The sequence below is a fragment of the Osmerus eperlanus genome, chromosome 23 (assembly GCF_963692335.1).
Source record: "Osmerus eperlanus chromosome 23, fOsmEpe2.1, whole genome shotgun sequence".
NCBI lineage: Eukaryota > Metazoa > Chordata > Actinopteri > Osmeriformes > Osmeridae > Osmerus > Osmerus eperlanus.
The window spans coordinates 10,042,582-10,062,846 of NC_085040.1; the positions used below are offsets into that span (position 1 = coordinate 10,042,582).

A 20,265-nucleotide genomic window follows, 5' to 3' on the forward strand; every position below is an offset into this window, starting at 1 on the left:
TCCCAAAACATGTGGTGTCATGTGACCACTGGGAGGGGTCGCAGGAAGTGTTTTGGCGAATAACTGTTGATTTGTTTGCCTTAAATGAGTGATTCCTTTGTCAAGTGATATCTTGGGAGATGCCATGCCTGACCACATGTCAACGTATAATAAACAAATTGATGCGGCCGCCATATTTGATTTTATTGAATAGTGTAAAAACTTTTCATAGGCCACACATTTCATCCAATGTTCCCCAAAATCGGCACAAATGATCTTCAGACCAAGCCTTACAAAAGCTATGAAAACTGATTTTGGATTTGAAAAAACGCTTGTCCAGCGGAGTCAATCGAAATCATCTGGTTAGCCCTCAAACAGAAAGTTGGGTCATATCTCAGCAAATCTTCTTTGCATTCACACTGAACTTAGTATATCGACTCAGAACTCTGTTTTGAGGATGTCTAAAATGTGTTTTAGTCATTTGTCTGCTTGGCCCCCTCATTGCTGCTTGCACCAAGTTTCATGTCTCCCACCGGAGCACTCTAACGCCACCAACGGGTGTTTGAGGTGCGTTTACACACTATCTGTTCGATCCCTAGCCTGGCACATGTTAAGTGCCACATGTTATGTTCATCTAAAAGCTTAAAACTGTTTTACAGGCCACACAATTTTGATTCACCAAAATGTACATAGATTATCTTCAGACCTGCATCTTTAATGCGTCATTAATTAATTTAATTTGCACAGATTTCGGCACATTCACATACGTTGTTTAATTTCATAATGTTGCCAGTTTACATACAGCACTTGGCAAACTATGGGGTTGTGTTTAAAGCAGGGGAATTAAACATACGACCTGCATTCCAGAACCACTAAAGGGTCCAATCCAGACCACTAGATGACTGCAAAGTGTGGAAATTGCAGAGAAGTTAATTTAAGTTTTTCAGGAAAATGTCTTGCTCCTCTTGATTTGTCGACAGCCTATGTTGGAGAAGTTTAGCTAGTCTGAGCCATGGTTGTAGCCTAAGTTACTTGTGTGCAGTGAGTTTGTTCTAACACTAGAAGCACTGACAAAGTTTTACCTACTAGAAGTGTAGTTAGGAGTCAAATTACCTTCAGATAAGAACTTTGCTACTGTCACGTAATGGTCGCTAGAAGGGCGCTTCTAGCATGCCTTCGTCAATCTGTCATTTATTTCTGTGTTGTTTGTCGGTGTGGTGATTATTTCATTAGAAGATTGGTTGTCTTGCATTCAGCAAACTGTAGCCTAATTTATTGGCTAAACGATGTCAAACACATTGCGGGTTAGACTGCAGTTTGTCTATAGTAGCCCGACTTTATCAAAATATTATAGTCGGCTGACAAGATCGCGTTGTCTGCAGTCAAAAGTATAAACAAACACACGGACATCATAAACATTCAATGGTTTCATTTAATCCAGTTATATTGGCAAAACATGTAATGTTCTTCATTCATTGTCAGGGCACGGTCCACGTATTGCATAAATAAAAGCCATGTGTACAGACATCCCAACCTGCAGAGACTCATTTCCGGGACGTAGTCGTCCCCCGAATAAAAAGGCTAATCTCGGGTATTGTGCACAGGATTTAATAATTTTTTTGAGCTGGTAAATCGTGAATGCATCTTTCAGACTGTCCCATCCCCCTTTTTTGATCGATTGCATAGTGAATCAATGGATTTGTTTCCTTTCAACATTGTCTTGCTTACTCAAATCCAGTTCCCTAACATTCCAAGAATTCCATTCTGAGGCCTATTTACAGCTCAAGAAAACATTTCATTTTGCTTATTGTTACGTTAAATATTGCAGCCAGGGCCGGATTAACCATGAGGGCAACTGGGCACTTGCCCAGGGGCACATGACATCTAAGGGGCCCTGGACAATGTCAACTAAAATGTTACATCACGTTATGAACGCAGTCCTAACTTTCCTTAATGTGAGTACTTTATTACAACTCGTTTCGATCAAAATGTTATGTTAAATCACGTCAAAAACAGTGTTTGTGTAGTCTAGTAGCCAGTGCCGCCGCTCCCATAACGCTCACTACGCGCTGTGCGTAGGGCACCAACTCCTGAGGGGGCACCAAAAAATAGCCAACTGAAAAATCATAGTTATAATACTTATAATACCGATATTATTTTAGTATATAAATATTAGACACGTATATTACAAAACAGGCAGAACAAGAGATGTAGCCTATTTAAATGCTCACTCGGGGGGGCCTTCAGCCTTGTTGCCCAGGGCACAGAAAATTGTTAATCCGGCCCTGATTGCAGCCAAATGTAAGAGGTTGTAAAATGCTCTTTTACTCATTTATACCTCTCGATATTTAAGATTTGAGTCAGGAATTAGAAAAGGGGGACTTTGATTGTGAAGTAGGTTGTCTGAAGGAAAAAGTTGGTGTGTGAGTGTGGATACAATAAAGTGTGGCTGGCCGAATTGAGGAGTCACAGAACCCTGTGGTCTGTCCGTGTCTCTAATTATTATAGATTATAAGCCTTCAAGAATTATCGGTTCCTCTATTGTGAATACAATGACATAACAGCCTCTGCCCATGACGTCATCTCCTTTTATTAGGTCTACCTTATATATTCATAAATGGTTTAGCCTACCATTTGCAAAATAGTTGCAAACTATCAAATGAAATTAATATCATATGATTCGTTTTGCAAATGTGTAATATGCTAAATGTATTTATTTGTTAGGCTATGTTCATCCGCTTTACAAAACGTATAAGCATTTTACAATTACAATTAATTTTCCCGCTATGCCAGGACATAAGAATTGCGCTTACCAGTCAACACACAAACGCACATGTGAAGCAAAATTACGTTGCTAGGAGGTCGCGGTTACGGACTGGCAACGTCGGAAAATGACGTTGCTAGGAGGTCGCGGTTACAGACTGGCAACGTCGGAAAATTACGTTGCTAGGAGATCGCGGTTACGGACTGGCAACGTCGGAAAATGACGTTGCTAGGAGGTCGCGGTTACAGACTGGCAACGTCGGAAAATGACGTTGCTAGGAGGTCGCGGTTACAGATTGGCAACGTCGGAAAATTACGTTGCTAGGAGGTCGCGGTTACGGACTGGCAACGTCGGAAAATGACGTTGCTAGGAGGTCGCGGTTACAGACTGGCAACGTCGGAAAATTACGTTGCTAGGAGATCACGGTTACGGACTGGCAACGTCGGAAAATGACGTTGCTAGGATGTCGCGGTTACAGACTGGCAACGTCGGAAAATGACGTTGCTAGGAGGTCGCGGTTACAGACTGGCAACGTCGGAAAAATTAAATCATTCTAATGAAAAAAAAACACAGACAAGTATGTTAAATTAGGCTTTGAAATCGTAATAAAATCAGCAGTCTTCTCTGTTCGAGACTGGGGGGGCATAAACATTTACAGCAGAGACAGCAGACTGAGCTCTCCAACTACTTCTAGCACATTAGCTACCATTTCACCAAAATACCATCATTCTACACCGAGTAGCCTAATATCAAGTTAGCGGTTTGCACTAATTATAGCAGAGATACCTATGGAAAAGTTATCTAGTATAATTATAACAAGCACACAGAACTGAGTGATGAACTGCTGGCGGCGGTGGATGGTCCAGGTGCGACCGGAGGATGAACGGCCGGGGGGGGGCGATGCTCGGTACGGCTCTGCGCTGCAAGAAAAGCCGTGTGTTGGTGAACCCCGTCTGTCTCTGGTCCATGTTAAAACTGTCCGCCGTGAAATGGTCAGTGGCGCAGAGGCGGCTGTTGGAGTTTATCCGAAGCTTTCCATGAGTGTGGCTCTTCACAAAATCTATCCACCTATTTTTCCTTTCATTATCAATAGGGAACTTAAATGGCGTTGCAGCGCAGCTGGAGTTCTTGCATCCAGGGAAGATGCAGTTGCGGGTGGTGGGAGACATCCTGAAGCTAGCTAGCTAGCTGATGTAAGCTACAATAACAGTACAGCAGGAGGAGCCATTCAGTGATCTGACGTAGATGGGGCGAAATGACGTAGATAGGGCATTTTTTGGCTCCGCCCATTAAAACTTGATCTGAAAACGGAAGAGAAACTGTTCTTCGGTCTAACTCCACATTTCAGTGCAACAAAGTTTTAGCGCTTTGCACATGCTTTCAGGAACTCATTTCACACGTATATAATGTACTTAGAAGCAAAACATAGAATTTACTTTACAGGATCTTTACATTTTGTCATAATTTTGCACATAATTATAGACTAAATATAAACTATTCATATTTTGCTACACATATGTAGCACCCCTCATGCCTCGCTTTTAGGCATAACTTAAATTAACAAAATAATTGTTAGGGCGCCCTTAGTTCTTTTTACTTACTAGCCTACTATTTTGAACTAGAGAGGGTACAATTTCTGGGGAACTTGTGGGGTGTGCTTGCGTCGGTTGCAGATGGGTATGTTTCCAGGTTGTTAATATCAACACCTTGTATTTTTGTACGCCCTTCGACTGGTTAGCTCCTGCGATTCCCACACAGCAGAAGTCTAGTAGTTAGCTAGCTCTACAATTTACCGAGGCTAGGTCTGAATCTAGGAGCATAGCTGCCAGCCGTAGGTATATAAACAGTTTTAGGGTAAGTCATTACTGTGCCTCTATTGGGTAATGCCATATTTATTTAAACAACTGTGTTCTATTCCTAAGTGGCGCAGATTACAGCACTCTGCTGATGAACTTGGGGTCTGAAAACTGTGCCACACTGCTGAACTTTGTATTGCTGGAGAGTAAAATCCTGCTGCACTCATTACGGCCTGCTGTGTTAACTGGAGTGGCTGAGGCTGTAGTGGCGGTGAGTAGTACAGTGAATTTAATACAAAGACATGTTTTCTTTTACTCTAGCAATCCACTTGCACTTTTGTTGTCTATGGCGATGTTCTATGCCCTCTACTTGTTAGTTAATTAACAGTGGTTCTCAAGTAGTTTTGGTTGGGACACACTGCACTCACCCTGCAATGGTGTCTTGTCTAAAGACGGGTTTAATTAACTCTGGGTTCTACCATTACCTTTTGGCATAACTTTCCAAATATACAGTTAGGACAAAGTGCTTGGACCATGACTATGTTGGTTGTTTAGTTCCTCCAATACTTGGGTTTGACAGGATGTTGTGTTGATGGAAACCCTTGATTATTATGCATAACATACATTTCCATACACATTTTGTACTTGGTTGCTTATTCTTTAGTACAATGATGATTCCTGACATTTGTGACTCATAAGCATCTCCCAACTTATTGTCAACTGTCTTTAAAGCTAGAACTACAAACACATTTAACGTTTTAAAGTCCCTATGATAATTCTGCTAGGCTATTTATTATAGAACTACTATAGACAATTGTTTTAATTAAACTTTTACTTTGTCTTTCTGCAGATGATTTTCCCTTTCCAGTGGCAGTGCCCATACATCCCTTTGTGCCCCCTCTCCTTGGTGGGTGTCCTCAATGCCCCCTGTCCATTCATTGTGGGGGTGGATTCCCGCTATTTTGACCTCTATGACCCTCCCCCGGATGTGGTCTGTGTGGACTTAGACACCAACACTATTTACCTGTAAGCTATGACAATATTTAAGTCTTGTAGTCTCCAACATTGCACGCCTGCAAGTCTTACACAAAGTAGAAAAATTGTACTACTACTACATTATTTCTTGTAAGATCAAGCTTTCTTTAAAATGCTCTCAATGTCTCATATACACATTGTTTGGATAAAAATTGCTGTTTGGACACATTTTATTCATATGGAAAGGAACAATGTATTCAATAAACCTTTAACTCACCTGTGTGAAGTTGGCCCCACACCCAACGCAAAACATCGTCAAAATAGTCTCAATCATTTGTGCTCCGTTTGTGCTGGTTTGTGCCGTAAATTTTTTTGTTTGTGCTGCTATCATTTTTTAGATATTAAAGAATGTTTTATAGGTCATCCTGAGGTCACTCAGCCCCCCTACATATTCCGAATGAACCCAAAATAGTCTCAATCGTTTGTGCTTTGTTTGTGCTGTTTTGTGCCGTAAACATTTTCGTTTGTGCTGCAGCGGTATTTTTTATATTAGACATTTAATTATGGCCGATGATGTCACCAGCCCCCCCACTTGCTCCAAACTGATTGTAAATAGTCGCAATCGTTTGTGCTACATTTGTGCTGGTTTGTGCTGTCAAAAGAAATGTTTGTGCTATAATAGTTTTAAAGATATTACCGTTTTTTTCACACATGACGTCACTCAGCACCCCGTCAACGTCCAAATCTCATAACAATAGTCTCAATCGTTTGTGCTACGTTTGTGCTGGTTTGTGCTGTTCAAAGAAATATTTGTGCTACTATAGTTTTTAAGTTATTATTAAAACTTTATTTTGCCCACTTGTTATGTAACCAGCCCCCCGTCAACGTCCAAATCTCATCAAAATGGTCTCTATTGTTTGTGCTACGTTTGTGCTGTTCAAATAATTGATTGTTCTAGGCCTACTTCTTACTGTAAGATAGCCAATGCTACCTGCCTATGCGCCTGTGTGAAGTCAGCATAACTTCTGTATGAAGTCAGCTGCCCCTGCAGTGCTTTTCAGTTAGGGGCCTTAATCATTTCCAACATGACCCTGGGCTGGGCATGAAAACCAAAGGATTATATGTATTGGGAAATGTGATAAGTGAAGTGAAGAGGCAATTTCTCACGTTGACAACACAACTGCGTGTGCCATTTATTAATCAACCAACAAAGTGCAAAAATAACATAAAATCAGATTGTGTGTGGAAATAAATACCGTTCTTACTTTGTCATTGGGACTTTGACATCATCTGTTCTTACCGGACAATCGGTTGCGATTGGCACCTATTCACTCAACCTTCATACAGATCCTTTTGTGATTCATTCATTCATTCACATATCCCCCTATTTTATAACTTCACAATATGTTATGTCAATGAGCTACTTTAAAAAACATTTACTAATTTTTAATAACTTATAAACCATAGTAGCACAAATATTTATTTGAACAGCGCAAACCAGCACAAACGATTGAGACTATTTACAATCAGTTTGGAGCAAGTGGGGGGGCTGGTGATGTCATCGGCCATAATTAAATGTCTAATATAAAAAATACCGCTGCAGCACAAACGAAAATGTTTACGGCACAAAACAGCACAAACAAAGCACAAACGATTGAGACTATTTTGGGTTCATTTCGGAATATGTAGGGGGGCTGAGTGACCTCAGGATGACCTATAAAACATTCTTTAATATCTAAAAAATGATAGCAGCACAAACGAAAATGTTAATGGCACAAACCAGCACAAACGATGTTTGCGATGGGTGGGGTGCCAACTTCACACAGGTCCCGTACCGTTTAGCTCGACTTTTAGCCTGACACGGCTCAGGCTAGTTCCGAAGTATAAATTACCATGGTTACGTAGCTCGAACTAGAATAAGCCACCTTAATGGAACGGAACTCTCGCTGAAGTGAAACTTTGCAAAATAAGTCTTGCTTATCCTTAATCGACGTTGATGGAACACCCCCCTGGGTGCCCAAGACTTCTGCACAGTACTGTATGTTTTGCCATGGTCAAAATAGTTTCCTATAATCATGACCTGCTCCATTCAGACAATACTCTTTGCTTCTCATGAAGGTTTTCAGAACAAGCAGTACTACAGTAGATGTGTGAATACAGTTTCAGTGTTGTGACTGCTACAAAGACTTTTACCAGTCTCTAACAGTCATGTAATTCATCATTCAAGTATGGTCACTTATATTTCTGTGATAAGTATCCAAGTATAAAGTAATTTGTGTACAATGAAAACAGCAGTGATTTTGTGTGTGTTGTGTTAACTTTTAACAAACTGGATTGACTATATCAGTTTGGTTCTAGTGATTATGAACGTTCTCCCTGTTTATTGTTTTGTGCTTTTCAGATCTGATGAGAAGAGACACAGCAATTGGAAGAACCTCCCAAAGAAGCCATGCAGGAGCCTTATAAGCTATCTGACCAACTTGCAGCACCAACTGGGCACTGGTACAAACTACTTCAAGGATCACTGATTCATGCCTGATACTCATCAAAGAGTGATTGTAAACTCTCAAATTGGAAATTTGAGAGTTTACAATACACCGGGTACTGTAATCACCATAATGCAATGTTAATAAATGAGATTGATCCAGAAGTATAGTATCCATAAATTACGAATAAATACTATATGACTGTAGAATGCTGAATTGAGCCTCTGCTGTGGTCTTTAATTGCAGATACATACTGGGTGTCATGGTAGGCCTGCTATATCCCTCTAAGCCATCCAATTTGACCAAATTCCTACAAAAATATACTATTATTACATCAATGACAAAACTATGTTATTGTGCACCAGCAAAGCTAAGAAGGCAATAAAAAATCCCACTGAATTTATTAATTTAGCCTATTGGGTTATTTGGCTTTTTCCACATAAACTCCTCAAAAAAAGTTCGGAAACGTTGTTTTGGTCGATTATTATTCCTCCAACACCAATCGATATTGTATTTTATATCATTGGAAAGCCTGATTAGTCACCTTTACAACGACGTACAACTTGTAAGGATCGTGCATTCGTGGAATGAGCAACACAGCTAACTGTGTGGGTAGCGGCCCAAAACAAAATCTAAAATCCCCTGCAATATTCTTCTGTTGGTATTCACTCTTGTTTTGAATTGCTTGGTAGATTGGATGATTGCACTCTCCCACAGTAATAAGGAAAAAACAACACATACTGGCCATTTTTACACTTTATTCATTTTACACTGTCAGGGACCTCAGTAGCGTGTGGAAGATCCATACACACAACAGCTTGGCACCTCCTCCTCATGCTGGTCACCAGCCTGGTCACACACTGCTGTGGGATGGCATCCCATTTCTCAACCAGGATTTGTCACAAGTCAGCCAACATGTTTGCGTTGGTCACTCTGGCACGTACAGCACACCCAAGCTAATCCCACTTAAAGCTCTAAATGAGAGTGAATACCCGCAGAAGAATATTACAGGGGATTTTGGCTTTTTTGGGGGGGGGCGCTACCCACACGGTTAGCTGTGTTGCTCATTCCACGAATGCATGATCCTTACAAGTTGTACCTCGTTGTAAAGGTGACTAATCAGGCTTTCCAACGATGTCAAATACAATACCAATTGGTATTATTGAAGGGGAAGAATAATCGACCGAAATAATGTTTCCGAACTTTTTTGGAGGAGTTTATTATATCACGTATTGTCTGTTGAGAATGGCACTTTTCTATTATAATGGAGAGAAAAAATATAAGCTGTGACACATTTGTTTAACATGTCACACGTTAACAACACAAGTTTTTTCAATACTTTTATTTATTTTTTATTTAAAAGGGCTATTTAAATTATCTTAATTGAAATTTACTTAAACCCACCTTACAGACTTTTACCCTATTTGTGGTTTCAGTAAGGCATACAGTGCAGGAGGGTTCTGCAGTGGAGATGACGCCTATCGAGGCAGACTTCACCTGGCACAAGAAGATGACTGCATTGGAGATGGAAATCCAGGAAACTTTCCTGCGCTTCATGGCATCCATTCTTAAAGGCTACCGTTCATACTTAAAACCCATCACCCAGGCACCCTCTGAAAAGGCCACTGCAGCAGACTCTCTCTATGATCTACAAGGTGAGGAGAAACCTATGAAAAACATACATTAACTAATTGCCAGCACAGGCTCTTAAGACATAATTGTCATGTGATGAGTGCAAGCAACAACAACAAAATATTTTGAAAGACTTATATTATTAAACCTAGAGGATTGATGGGGCTGATAATAAACGTAACTGAGAAACTGCTGCAGCAGGCTGGTGAGTTGGAGGTTTCACTCTGTAATGATCCCCAACTTGAGGCTCACCCTTCAGGATAAAAAAATAAAGTCTGCTCCAGCTGGCCTCTCATAAGATACACGTGTCTTCTCTGGTCCTGGAACTTGGTGTCTCTGCCTATATTCCCCTGGAACTTCATGCCTGTGGTGTTTAGGGTCAGGGCCAGGGTTCACCTCCGATATTCCTCTCCTCAGGGAACTCTTTTTACAAGGCCACAAGATTACCATGTAAGTCATGGGATCCAACTCTTTTCACAAACGTACTTTTGTTCATCAATAAGAATGACTTTCTGAACGCATATTGTTTCTTAGTCAGTATATGCACATAACACAGAACTTCTTACTGGCATGAAACCTCACATAAATTACATAATATTATAGATAGAAAAGGAAAATAAGAACTTTATTGATTCCAAGGGGAAATTGCACCATTACAGCAGCATTGTAAATGAATAACAGTAAACATATCTGTAACAAAAGATGGTATGGATGGATATCAAGAAGAAAGCAAATTAGGAGCAAATCTACCACAGACAAATTCAAATAAACAAATGCTGATAAAGGATTCTTGAAATATTGTTTCAGAGATAGGGTGGTTTTTGGGGTATTTCACACTGTTCCTTAAGGTCTCCGAATAGGGTATGTAACATTGGTTGGGCTGAAAATCACCCGGGTGCTGTTCTATGCCCCCTGATACATCCTCTGAAATTTTCCCGGGAAAAAACGCTAGCTTTTCTCCTTTTATGGTATGTGCATGAATATATAGATGAGCTGCGCGCTGATTGGTTGGTTTACAACGAGTGAAGCTGTGGAGCAAAGACACAACACGGCCAACAGCACTCACTGAAACAAGAAGGTGGAGACTTGAAATAAAAACGTACAAATAAATCTATTGTGTCTACACAACACTGTTTTCAACAGATTGACTAGATGTCATTTGAAATTATAACGTTAGTCGTTTCCACGTCTGTTGTCGAAGCAAACTGGATCGACTTAGGTGGGTAGAACATTACAGCTTAGCAACCAAACTATATCGTGATTCAACTCAGCTTCAGTTAGCTAGATAAAAAATAACCTGACAAAGATGTGGACAAACATGCATCGTGAATTTTAGATTTACATGTAGCCTGAAACACAGTCAGGAACATGAAATAACGCGTTAGCCCCATTGCCAATAATCTATATCATCACACATTCTACCTATGCTCTTGCGTTAGCAAGCTAAACTAGTTAACATGCCTACAGTCTAGGTGTTTTCGCTAACTTATATAGCTGTTCTTTAGGGATGCTCCGATCTGATCGGCGCCGATCCATGTCGGCCGATATTCCCATTATCGGTTTTGATCGGCGTTCTCAAAATGGCCGATCAAACATGGCCGATCAGATGACATAACATCTGGAGAACTACTATCAGAGACGTTTCAATAAAACGTTAGATAGGCATTTCAGGCCACCAATGGTAAGAAATTATTCTTTAACCTTTAGATGCTTGAGTTCTAAATATTTCCGACGCTTCCACCAGAGTTTGTTTTCCAAAACGGAAGCTAGCTAGCTTTAGTTAGCTTCCATTACCTAGCAACCTAGCATAATACTCGTAGAAATGCTACTACCTGCTAGTGTTACTTGTTAACCTCTAATTGTAAATTTTGAAGCCATACTATAGCGTTTGTCATAGTTTTTGCCTATCGGAAAATAGTCGGTTGGAATTTTCTGAATCACACATGTGCGACGTTACTCTGTGAGACCCGCATTCGAACGAAAACAGTCACGGACAGCCACTGCTTTTTGTAAGGCCAATAAAGACCTCTTTCCTGCTCTCGCACAAGCAGCACAAGTCTTCCTCTCCGCACCTTGTACAAGTGTAGATAGCGAGCGACTTTTCAGCACAGCAGGACATATTTTAGATGAGAAGAGGAACAGGTTGACTCCTAAAAATGCTGATATGCTTATATTTATCAAGGCAAATCTTCCAGTGATGCTGCTTAATCAGAAATAAGGTTTGAATACTCTAGTATGCCCCCTCTCCGACTGAGTGAGTGTGTGCGTGAAGTGAGAGAGTGAGTAAAGGATGTGAGAGTGAGTGAGTGAGACACTATACAGATAAATATACATGTTTTGTTTTTTTGTTTAATTGCTGACTTCCTGTGCACCTTTTATCTTTATTCTGTCTGTTATCTCCTCCTAAATGCAGACAAATTGACTTGAAACTGACTGACTTGAAACATATTGGATATTTGGCTATAGCCTGTTTATGTTGCAGTAAAGTTTGTATTATTTTTCCACAGGAAAGCTACTGTATAAGCTCCAAGTTCTCTTGAGAGCCTCTAGAGAGTGGAATGTTGCACATGTGATTCTATTGTTGTGATTTTTATTTAAAGATTTATATTTTAATTATTATTTAATATTTATTATTATTTACACATTTTATAGTAAGCGAGAGAGCTTCTACACTGGAATGTTGCACGTTCCCTGCAATAGAACGGATGGTTGTCAATTCATGATACTCTCTCGTCTCGTAATTTAAATACTTAAAATACAATACCAATGTTGTTAAGAATAATTAATTTCATAAATAATGCTACACAATAAATAGAATGCTTCAATCAACACTGTGATCGGTGATCGGTATTATCGGATCGGCAGATACTGATTTCAGTGATCGGTGATCGGCACCAAAAAACCTGATCGGAGCATCTCTACTGTTCTTGCATTCCTTGCAAATCAGCGTTAATAAAAAGCAGATGAGCTAGAGTCTAGCTAACATGGACTCGACGGGCATGGCTGATGTTTGTCTATACCGTATCTCTAGCGTAGAAGATCCCCGTGCATGCAAACATGATCGACTTATAGGTGGGTAACGTTAGCACTCGAGCTTAGCAAACAAACTATCGTGATTCAACTCAGCTTCAGTTAGCTCTAGCTAGCTCTACCTATCTTGCTGAAAAATAGATCTGGACAAACATCTTGAATTGTAGATTTACATGACAACACAGGTTATTTATTTGAATGAAACACAGTCAGGAACATGAAATAACGTTAGCCCCATTGCCAATAAACTAAATCATCACACATTCTAACCGAGGTGAAATCAGTTTCTTATATACTAGTGTAATAATTGGACCAATACGCTGTTCCTATTGGTCCAGAAGACATTCTCAAAAGTTAATAAATCCGTTTATATACCTCCTGAAAGTTCGCAGAGGTAAATAAACGTTTTTACGGACCTAGCAACAAGTGGTTGCCTTGGAGATGTAGCCATTGACCTTAACAACGTGGCATCTGCTCGACAACAAAGTAGCCTAAATTGCCCCCCAAAAAAACTAAAACAACCAAATATGTTTTTTGCACAGGTCCGCAAACGCCCCGCAATCGCTTCACGTTTTAAAGAAGTATCTGAAGCAGACAGAAGACTAATTGATGTTGTTGATATGTTGCCTTGGAAATGTAGTGACGTCACCAGTGCAAGTGCAGCTGATTGCTCTCACAACATGGCGTCTGCTCCAGATTCGACCTGTTTGATTTGTGATCTTCCCACGTATTGTTGTAGTATATAAGAAACCAAATGTTTACTCCTCGACAGGTCAGCAAACGCTTTGTCGCCTTGATTTGTTAAAACGATTAACTTACGGTCTCGGTTAACACGTTTTAACAAATCTCGGTTTACAAAGGCGCAGACCTGCAGACCTGTCGAGGAGTAAAATTTGCTGTTTCATATTAGAGATTCAACAGACATTCATATTCGTACCTCTGGCTCCGCGTCATATTTAGGGACCGGGGTAAAAGAGTAGACAGTCCGAATTTTTATTCAATATCTTTGTCAAAATCGATCATACAATTTGTCCAACCTTTGGTTTGGTGATAATGTTGGTTATTGATTAACCCATAGCCAATAAATCAATAAAAACACATTTTCCAGTATTTCATCAATATCTTTGTCAAAAATGACCACATGAACTTCTAATTTGTTTCACATTCTTCTACTACTATCTGAACAAGTTGTCCAAGCTTTGGTTTGGTGATAAAGACGATTATTGATTAACCAGGGCCATAGCCAGTAAATCAATAAAAACACACATTTTCCAGTATTTCATCAATATCTTTGTCAAAAATGACCACAGAAACTTCAAACTTGTTTCACATTCTTCTAATACTATCTGAACAAGTTGTCCAACCTTTGGTTTGGTGATAAAGTTGATTATTGATTAACCCATAGCCAATAAATCAATAAAAACACATTTTCCAGTATTTCATCAATATCTTTGTCAAAAATGACCACAGGAACTTCAAACTTGTTTCACATTCTTATACTACTATCTGAACAAGTTTTCCAACATTTGGTTTGGTGATAAAGATGATTATTGATTAACCCATAGCCAATAAATCAATAAAATACCAATATTTCAGTGTTTCCTCAATATCTTTGTCAAAAATGACCACAGAAACTTGAGACCTGTTTCACATTCTTCTACTACTATCTGAACAAGTTGTCCAACCTTTGGTTTGGTGATAAAGTTGATTATTGATTAACCCAAAGCCAATAAATCAATAAAAACACGTTTTCCAGTATTTCATTAATATCTTTGTCAAAAATGACCACAGAAACTTCAAACTTGTTTCACATTCTTCTACTACTATCTGAACAAGTTGTCCAACCTTTGGTTTGGTGATAAAGTTGATTAGTGATTGACCCTAAATGGTATCTCAGACATGGATTTATTATGTCCCCATAACCCAATATGTCTGATTCAGCACACAGGATGCTATTTTATATTTTGGAGCATGATAGCCAGAATGCTTTTCTGGCTCTTGTGCTGCACATTCCTCATTACATCAGAAGGTCCATCAACCACAGAGACGGCAATACATTGATGGAGTCATGAGGCTCCATGATTATGATATGTGTGCCAAATTGGTCCCAAATCATGTGTACTGTCTTCTGTCGTACATACTCTGTAATCACAGCTCTAGTACCTACTAAAGTGTCATATTTGTGATTCAGGATTTAGCCTATATTCTTTGTGCATTTCCCCACAAATAGTGTTTATTACATAAAACAACTAGAGAGGGTACAATTTCTGGGGAAATTGTAGGGTGTGCTTGCTTGCGTCGGTTGCACAGGGGTCCGTTTTTTAATGACATTTTTACAACTGATATTTCTGTATATTTTATCAAAAAATGCATAGGGCCTACTTATTATTTATAAAGATTACATAGATTTAAAAGCATCTTTTTTTTGCTGCTCATTTACAACTCAAAATACGAGTTAAGTGTAGAATGAAATATGATGTCTTCTCATTTCCCCTGCAAGAGGCAGCCTCATAGCTGAATCAACGAATACATTTGGCAGACCGGTGAAATTGACCTAATCTCTATGACTTAAACGTCCTTTTAAGTTTTCCCTTCTCATGATATTTTCAGGCATTTAGCCTACTCATATTGCATTCATTCATGAATAAAGAACCCCCTTTGAAGATTATTCTACGACGTTACCGGCAGTAGAAGATGGAATCGCGATTCAAACATTACCATCTGCTAACTGAAAAAATGCCCTCAAAAACGTAAATAAGCTTGACATTTATTTAGTGGAAAATCGCTCATTCATAAAAAGCTCACTGGTAGCGATCATTGTCAGTAACAACGCAAAATGCGATATAGCCCTGTGTGGAGAAGCTGCCCTGGTAAATTCTACTACGGTACAGTACTAGACTACTGTGTTCGTCTTGGTAGCGATTGCGTTGGTTGAATTCGATTTAACGTTCCGTTGTAAGGTTTAGGCTGAAATTAATTATTTTCATGAACAGATTGACAAAGTTTAGGCTGTGGCAATGAAGTTCAGGTTAGTGGTCAGAGACTTTTGATTTAAGTAAGGGGAGTGCCGAACATGTTCTGTCGCCGTTTGATTTCCTAAACAGCTGTGTACTGTAGATGTTTTTGTAGTGTGTCTCGCGTAGGCTACAGCGTTGCAGTGAGCAACACTTGTTTGAAACCACAGGTAATGGTAATTTCACCAACAAATCGTTTACTAATGTCAGAATAAATCCTACAACGAAAATATATATGTGAGGAATGTTTATTTTAACGATTGAAAACAGATAACGCTACATCATAGACTACTGTAGTATGTGTTGCCCGGGCAACACAGGCTAATGTCATGATGCTAATACGTCAGTGAAATAGTAGACTACTGTTTCCGAAAGTAGATGTACTTCCTTAATAATATCAGCTTATACTGTACATTACACATCACAATTGTGTGTCATATCACAAAGTAATAAATAGTTATCACCCTGGCCTCTTTGCTTGTGGCATTTCTGCAGCTGCCTTGCAGTAAAGCTATAGTTAGCCTAGCTATCTCCCAAGTTAACAGATGCGAAACGAATGTTCTGCCAAAGGTAGTCACGCGTGTTTTCGTGACGTTAGTAACGTAGTGACGTTAGTGACGTAGTGACGTTAGTAACGTCAGTGACTGTGGCTAGCAAATTAGCCACCGTTAGCTTCACTTTTCGCCACAAAAACTTAATTTCCACTTAAACCATACAACGGAACGTAAATTCCAATAGAAGCAACTCAATCGCTACCAAGACGAAACTTTTGACACCTACGTTGTCTATGTAGGCCAAATATTGACTGAGTTTTAAAGGGGGGAAAAAGAAATAAAAAAAATAATAACTAGAGAGGGTACAATTTCTGGGGAAATTGTAGGGTGTGCTTGCTTGCGTCGGTTGCACAGGGGTCCGTTTTTGAATGACATTTTTACAATTGATATTTCTGTATATTTTATATAAAAATGCATACTTATTATTTATAAAGATGACATAGATTTAAAAGCATTTTTTTTTTGCTGCTCATTTACAACTGAAAATACGAGTGAAGTGTAGAATGAAATAGATGTCTTCTCATTTCCCCTGCAAGAGGCAGCCTCATCGTTGAAACAAAACGAATAAATTGGGCAGACCGGTGTAAAAATTGACCTAATCTCTATGACTTAAACGTCATTTTAAGTTTTTCCCTTCTTATGATATTTTCAGGCATTTAGCCTACTCATTGCATTCATTCATTAATAAAGAACCCCCTTTGAAGATTATTCGACGACGTTACCCGGCAGTAGAAGATGGAATCGCGATTCAAACAGTACCATCTGCTAACTGAAAATATGTTCCCCAAAACGTAAATAAGCTTGACATTTATTTAGTGGAAAATCGTTCATTCATAAAAAGCTCACTGGTAGCGATCATTGTCAGTAACAACGCAAAATGCGATATAGCCCTGTGTGGAGAAGCTGCCCCGGCAAATTGTACTACTACGGTACAGTACTAGACTACTGCTGTGTTCGTCTTGGTAGCGATTGCGTTGGTTGAATTGGATTTAACGTTCCGTTGTACGGTTTAAGCTGAAATTAATTATTTTCATGAACAGATTGACAACGTTTAGGCTGTGGCAATGAAGTTCAGGTTAGTAGTTAGATAGACTTTTGATTTAAGTAAGGGGAGTGCCGAACATGTTCTGTCGCCGTTTGACTTCCTACAGTTGTGTAAGCTAGATGTTTTTGTAGTGTGTCTCACGTAAGCTACAGCGTTGCAGTGAGCTACACTGGTTTGAAACCACAGGTAATGGTAATTTCACCAACAAATCGTTTACTAATGTCAGAATAAACCCTACAACGAAAATGTATATGTGAGGAATGTTTATTTTAACGATTGAAAACAGATAACGCTACATCATAGACCACTGTAGTATGTGTTGCCCGGGCAACACAGGCTAATGTCATGATGCTAATACTTCAGTGAAATAGTAGACTACTGTTTCCGAAAGTAGATGTACTTCCTTAATAATATCAGCTTATATTGTACATTACACATCACAATTGTGTGTCATATCACAAAGTAAAATTAGTAAATAGTTATCACCTGGCCTCTTTGCTTGTGGCGTTTCTGCAGCTGCCTTGCAGTAAAGCTATAGTTAGCCTAGCTATCTCCCAGAAGTTAACGAGCTGCTAAACTAATATTCTGCTAGAGGTAGTCACGCGAGTTTTCGTGACGTTAGTGACGTAAGTAGCGTCATTGACTGTGGTTAGCAAGTTAGCCACCGTTAGCTTCACTTTTCGACACAAAAACGTAATTTCTACTTAAACCGTGCAACGGAACGTAAATCCCAATACAAGCAACTCAAAGGCTACCAAGACGAAACTTTTGACACCTACGTTGTCTATATAGGCCAAATATTGACTGAGTTTTAGGGGGGCAAAAAGAATAATAAGAATAATAATATATATGTGAGAGAACAAAGGTTGTGCTCTCGCCGAAGGCTTGAGCACACCCAATTATTTAAAATGATAAGATGTCTATAATTCTATGGCCCTAAAAATATATATTTAAAAAAATTAATAGCTCCCTGAAGTATCGGAGAACGCTGTCCAAACAAATAAGTATCGTCTAACACCAAATTAGAACTGCATTGTTGACTTAGATTTACATTAACTAGTTTACTGTCTGACAGTAATGTTATGGCCAATGGCCGATATCTTTGATAGCTCATACACATCCTGCAAAATTTCAATGTCAACATATTCTGTAACCCGGTAGCTTTTTTTGCTTTACATTTAGTCATTTAGCAGACGCTCTTATCCAGAGCTTTGTAATCCCAATATACCGCAATGGAGGAATCAATATTATTAGAAAGATCAATCATTGCCATATGAAATGCTTAATGATGACAACTGTCATATTACTGTGAACAGTTCATTTGTAAGCAGTGAGGACTAACAATGAAAACTCACCTTGCGTGTAAAGATTTTGCTGAGAGAGCAGCATCATATCTCAAGTACATCGGGTTTCAAATACAACATGCAGTAAAAGGACAGTTTTTCAGGTATAACGAGAAGTAATATACAGATAAGTGCAGCTTCCTGTGTCCTTAGGTAAATAAGTATTTAGTCCAGGTTGGTGAAGAGGGGCGTCTTCAGACCTTGTCCAAAGGACAGTAGTGACATAGTAATTGAACAGGGAGAACAGAAAAAGAAGCACTGCATGGTGGGTGTGCAAGAGTCTTTCATTCTATGTGCAGTGGTCACAAGATAACCCAATGTTGCAGTGCAAAGAGCATGAGCGGGGTTGTATGGCTGGATAATGTCCTGGAGGTGTGTGGCTCTTTTTGTCCAAAGCGTAAGTGAGGTTTGTGCCTCACAGCACTCTTTAGTACTAGCTACAGCCTCGCCCTACTCTCCAAGCAAACAAAGGCTAATTGATGGCAAGAAGATTATTAGTAATTTTCGCAAATGAATAATCGGACAAGCAGCAGATAGCTGTCTCCATGTTGGTGTGGCATTGAGAGCTTAGTTCATTGTTTTTCAAACTTTTCTGAGCCACGGCAAATTTTTCACATAGGAAAAATCTTGCAGCACACCACCGACCAAAAATGTTACAAACAATGTTACTCTGTAGCTTAATACAGTATATATGATTGGGTGTGCTCAAGCCTTCGGCGAGCACAATCATTCTTCTCTCTCATCTATATTTAGGATTCCTCCGTCAGGAGGAAACCTATTGTTATTGTTAGTTTTATTATTAGGATTCCTCTAAGGAGGAAACCTATTGTTATTGTTAGTTTTATTAGGATTCCTCCGTAAGGAGGAAACCTATTGTTATTGTTAGTTTTATTATTAGGATTCCTCCGTAAGGAATCCTAATAAAATAGCATACTGTTTCATAAAAATAGCATACTGTTTCACCACGACACTTTAGAGGCGGCGCACCTTCCAAAAAATGTGGCGTTACATCGCAGGCGTTAAGAGGTCCGCTGAGAAAACATCTCAGGAGGAGCCAGTGGACAAAGAGGCGAAAGTTAAAAAAAGTTTTTTTAAAGAATGATGGAGAAAAGCAGACAATGGGGAATCCTGCGATTGGTTAGTTTACGACAAGACAAATCTGATAATGTACTGCTCTGTATTAGGCCGCAAGGTGAACCACAAAAAGTCTTTTAGAAAATGATTCCTGCTCCACAGTCTGGCATCTACACAATCTTTAGCTCTTAAAAGAGAACAAGTCGTGCTAATCCACCCAAAAAAAGATTTTCGCTAAAATTCCATTTGATTGTCATGCTTCTATGTTTTATGCAGAACTAGTTTCTTCAGAGCGTAATAGAATTTTGGTGGCACGGTTCGACACGTGATCGTTCTACACCAATAAGGTAGCTGCTTTTTGTCTACATGGATGGATATGTTTGGCAAATAGAGGATGGGACACCTTGCATGTCACCTGGATGACCAGAAATTCGGCCCCTGACAGTGTTTTGCATGTGATACACTGCGGCTGCAAAAGTGCCTGTGAGACAGGCAGATGTTCCTGTTTTTCGCTAGGACTGTTGCACAGACTTAAGTCGTTGTTGTAATTGTGCCAACACAAAAGAAACGGAG

General features: G+C 39.4%; 1 protein-coding gene across 9 annotated transcripts in view; it reads left to right on the top strand.

Annotated features, from left to right (window-relative positions):
• Nucleotides 1-20,265, top strand: part of dennd4c (DENN/MADD domain containing 4C) — a 186,961-nt gene that overhangs the window by 52,617 nt on the left and 114,079 nt on the right. For all 9 annotated transcript variants that reach the window (XR_009928275.1, XM_062449584.1, XM_062449583.1 and 6 more), the window contains 4 exons: nt 4,666-4,810; nt 5,390-5,565; nt 7,916-8,016; nt 9,437-9,655. Coding sequence is in view for 8 of the 9 variants with exons in the window: in XM_062449584.1 (XP_062305568.1) it covers nt 4,666-4,810; nt 5,390-5,565; nt 7,916-8,016; nt 9,437-9,655 (641 nt within the window). In the remaining variant the exon portion in view is untranslated. The remainder of the gene's footprint in view (nt 1-4,665; nt 4,811-5,389; nt 5,566-7,915; nt 8,017-9,436; nt 9,656-20,265) is intronic.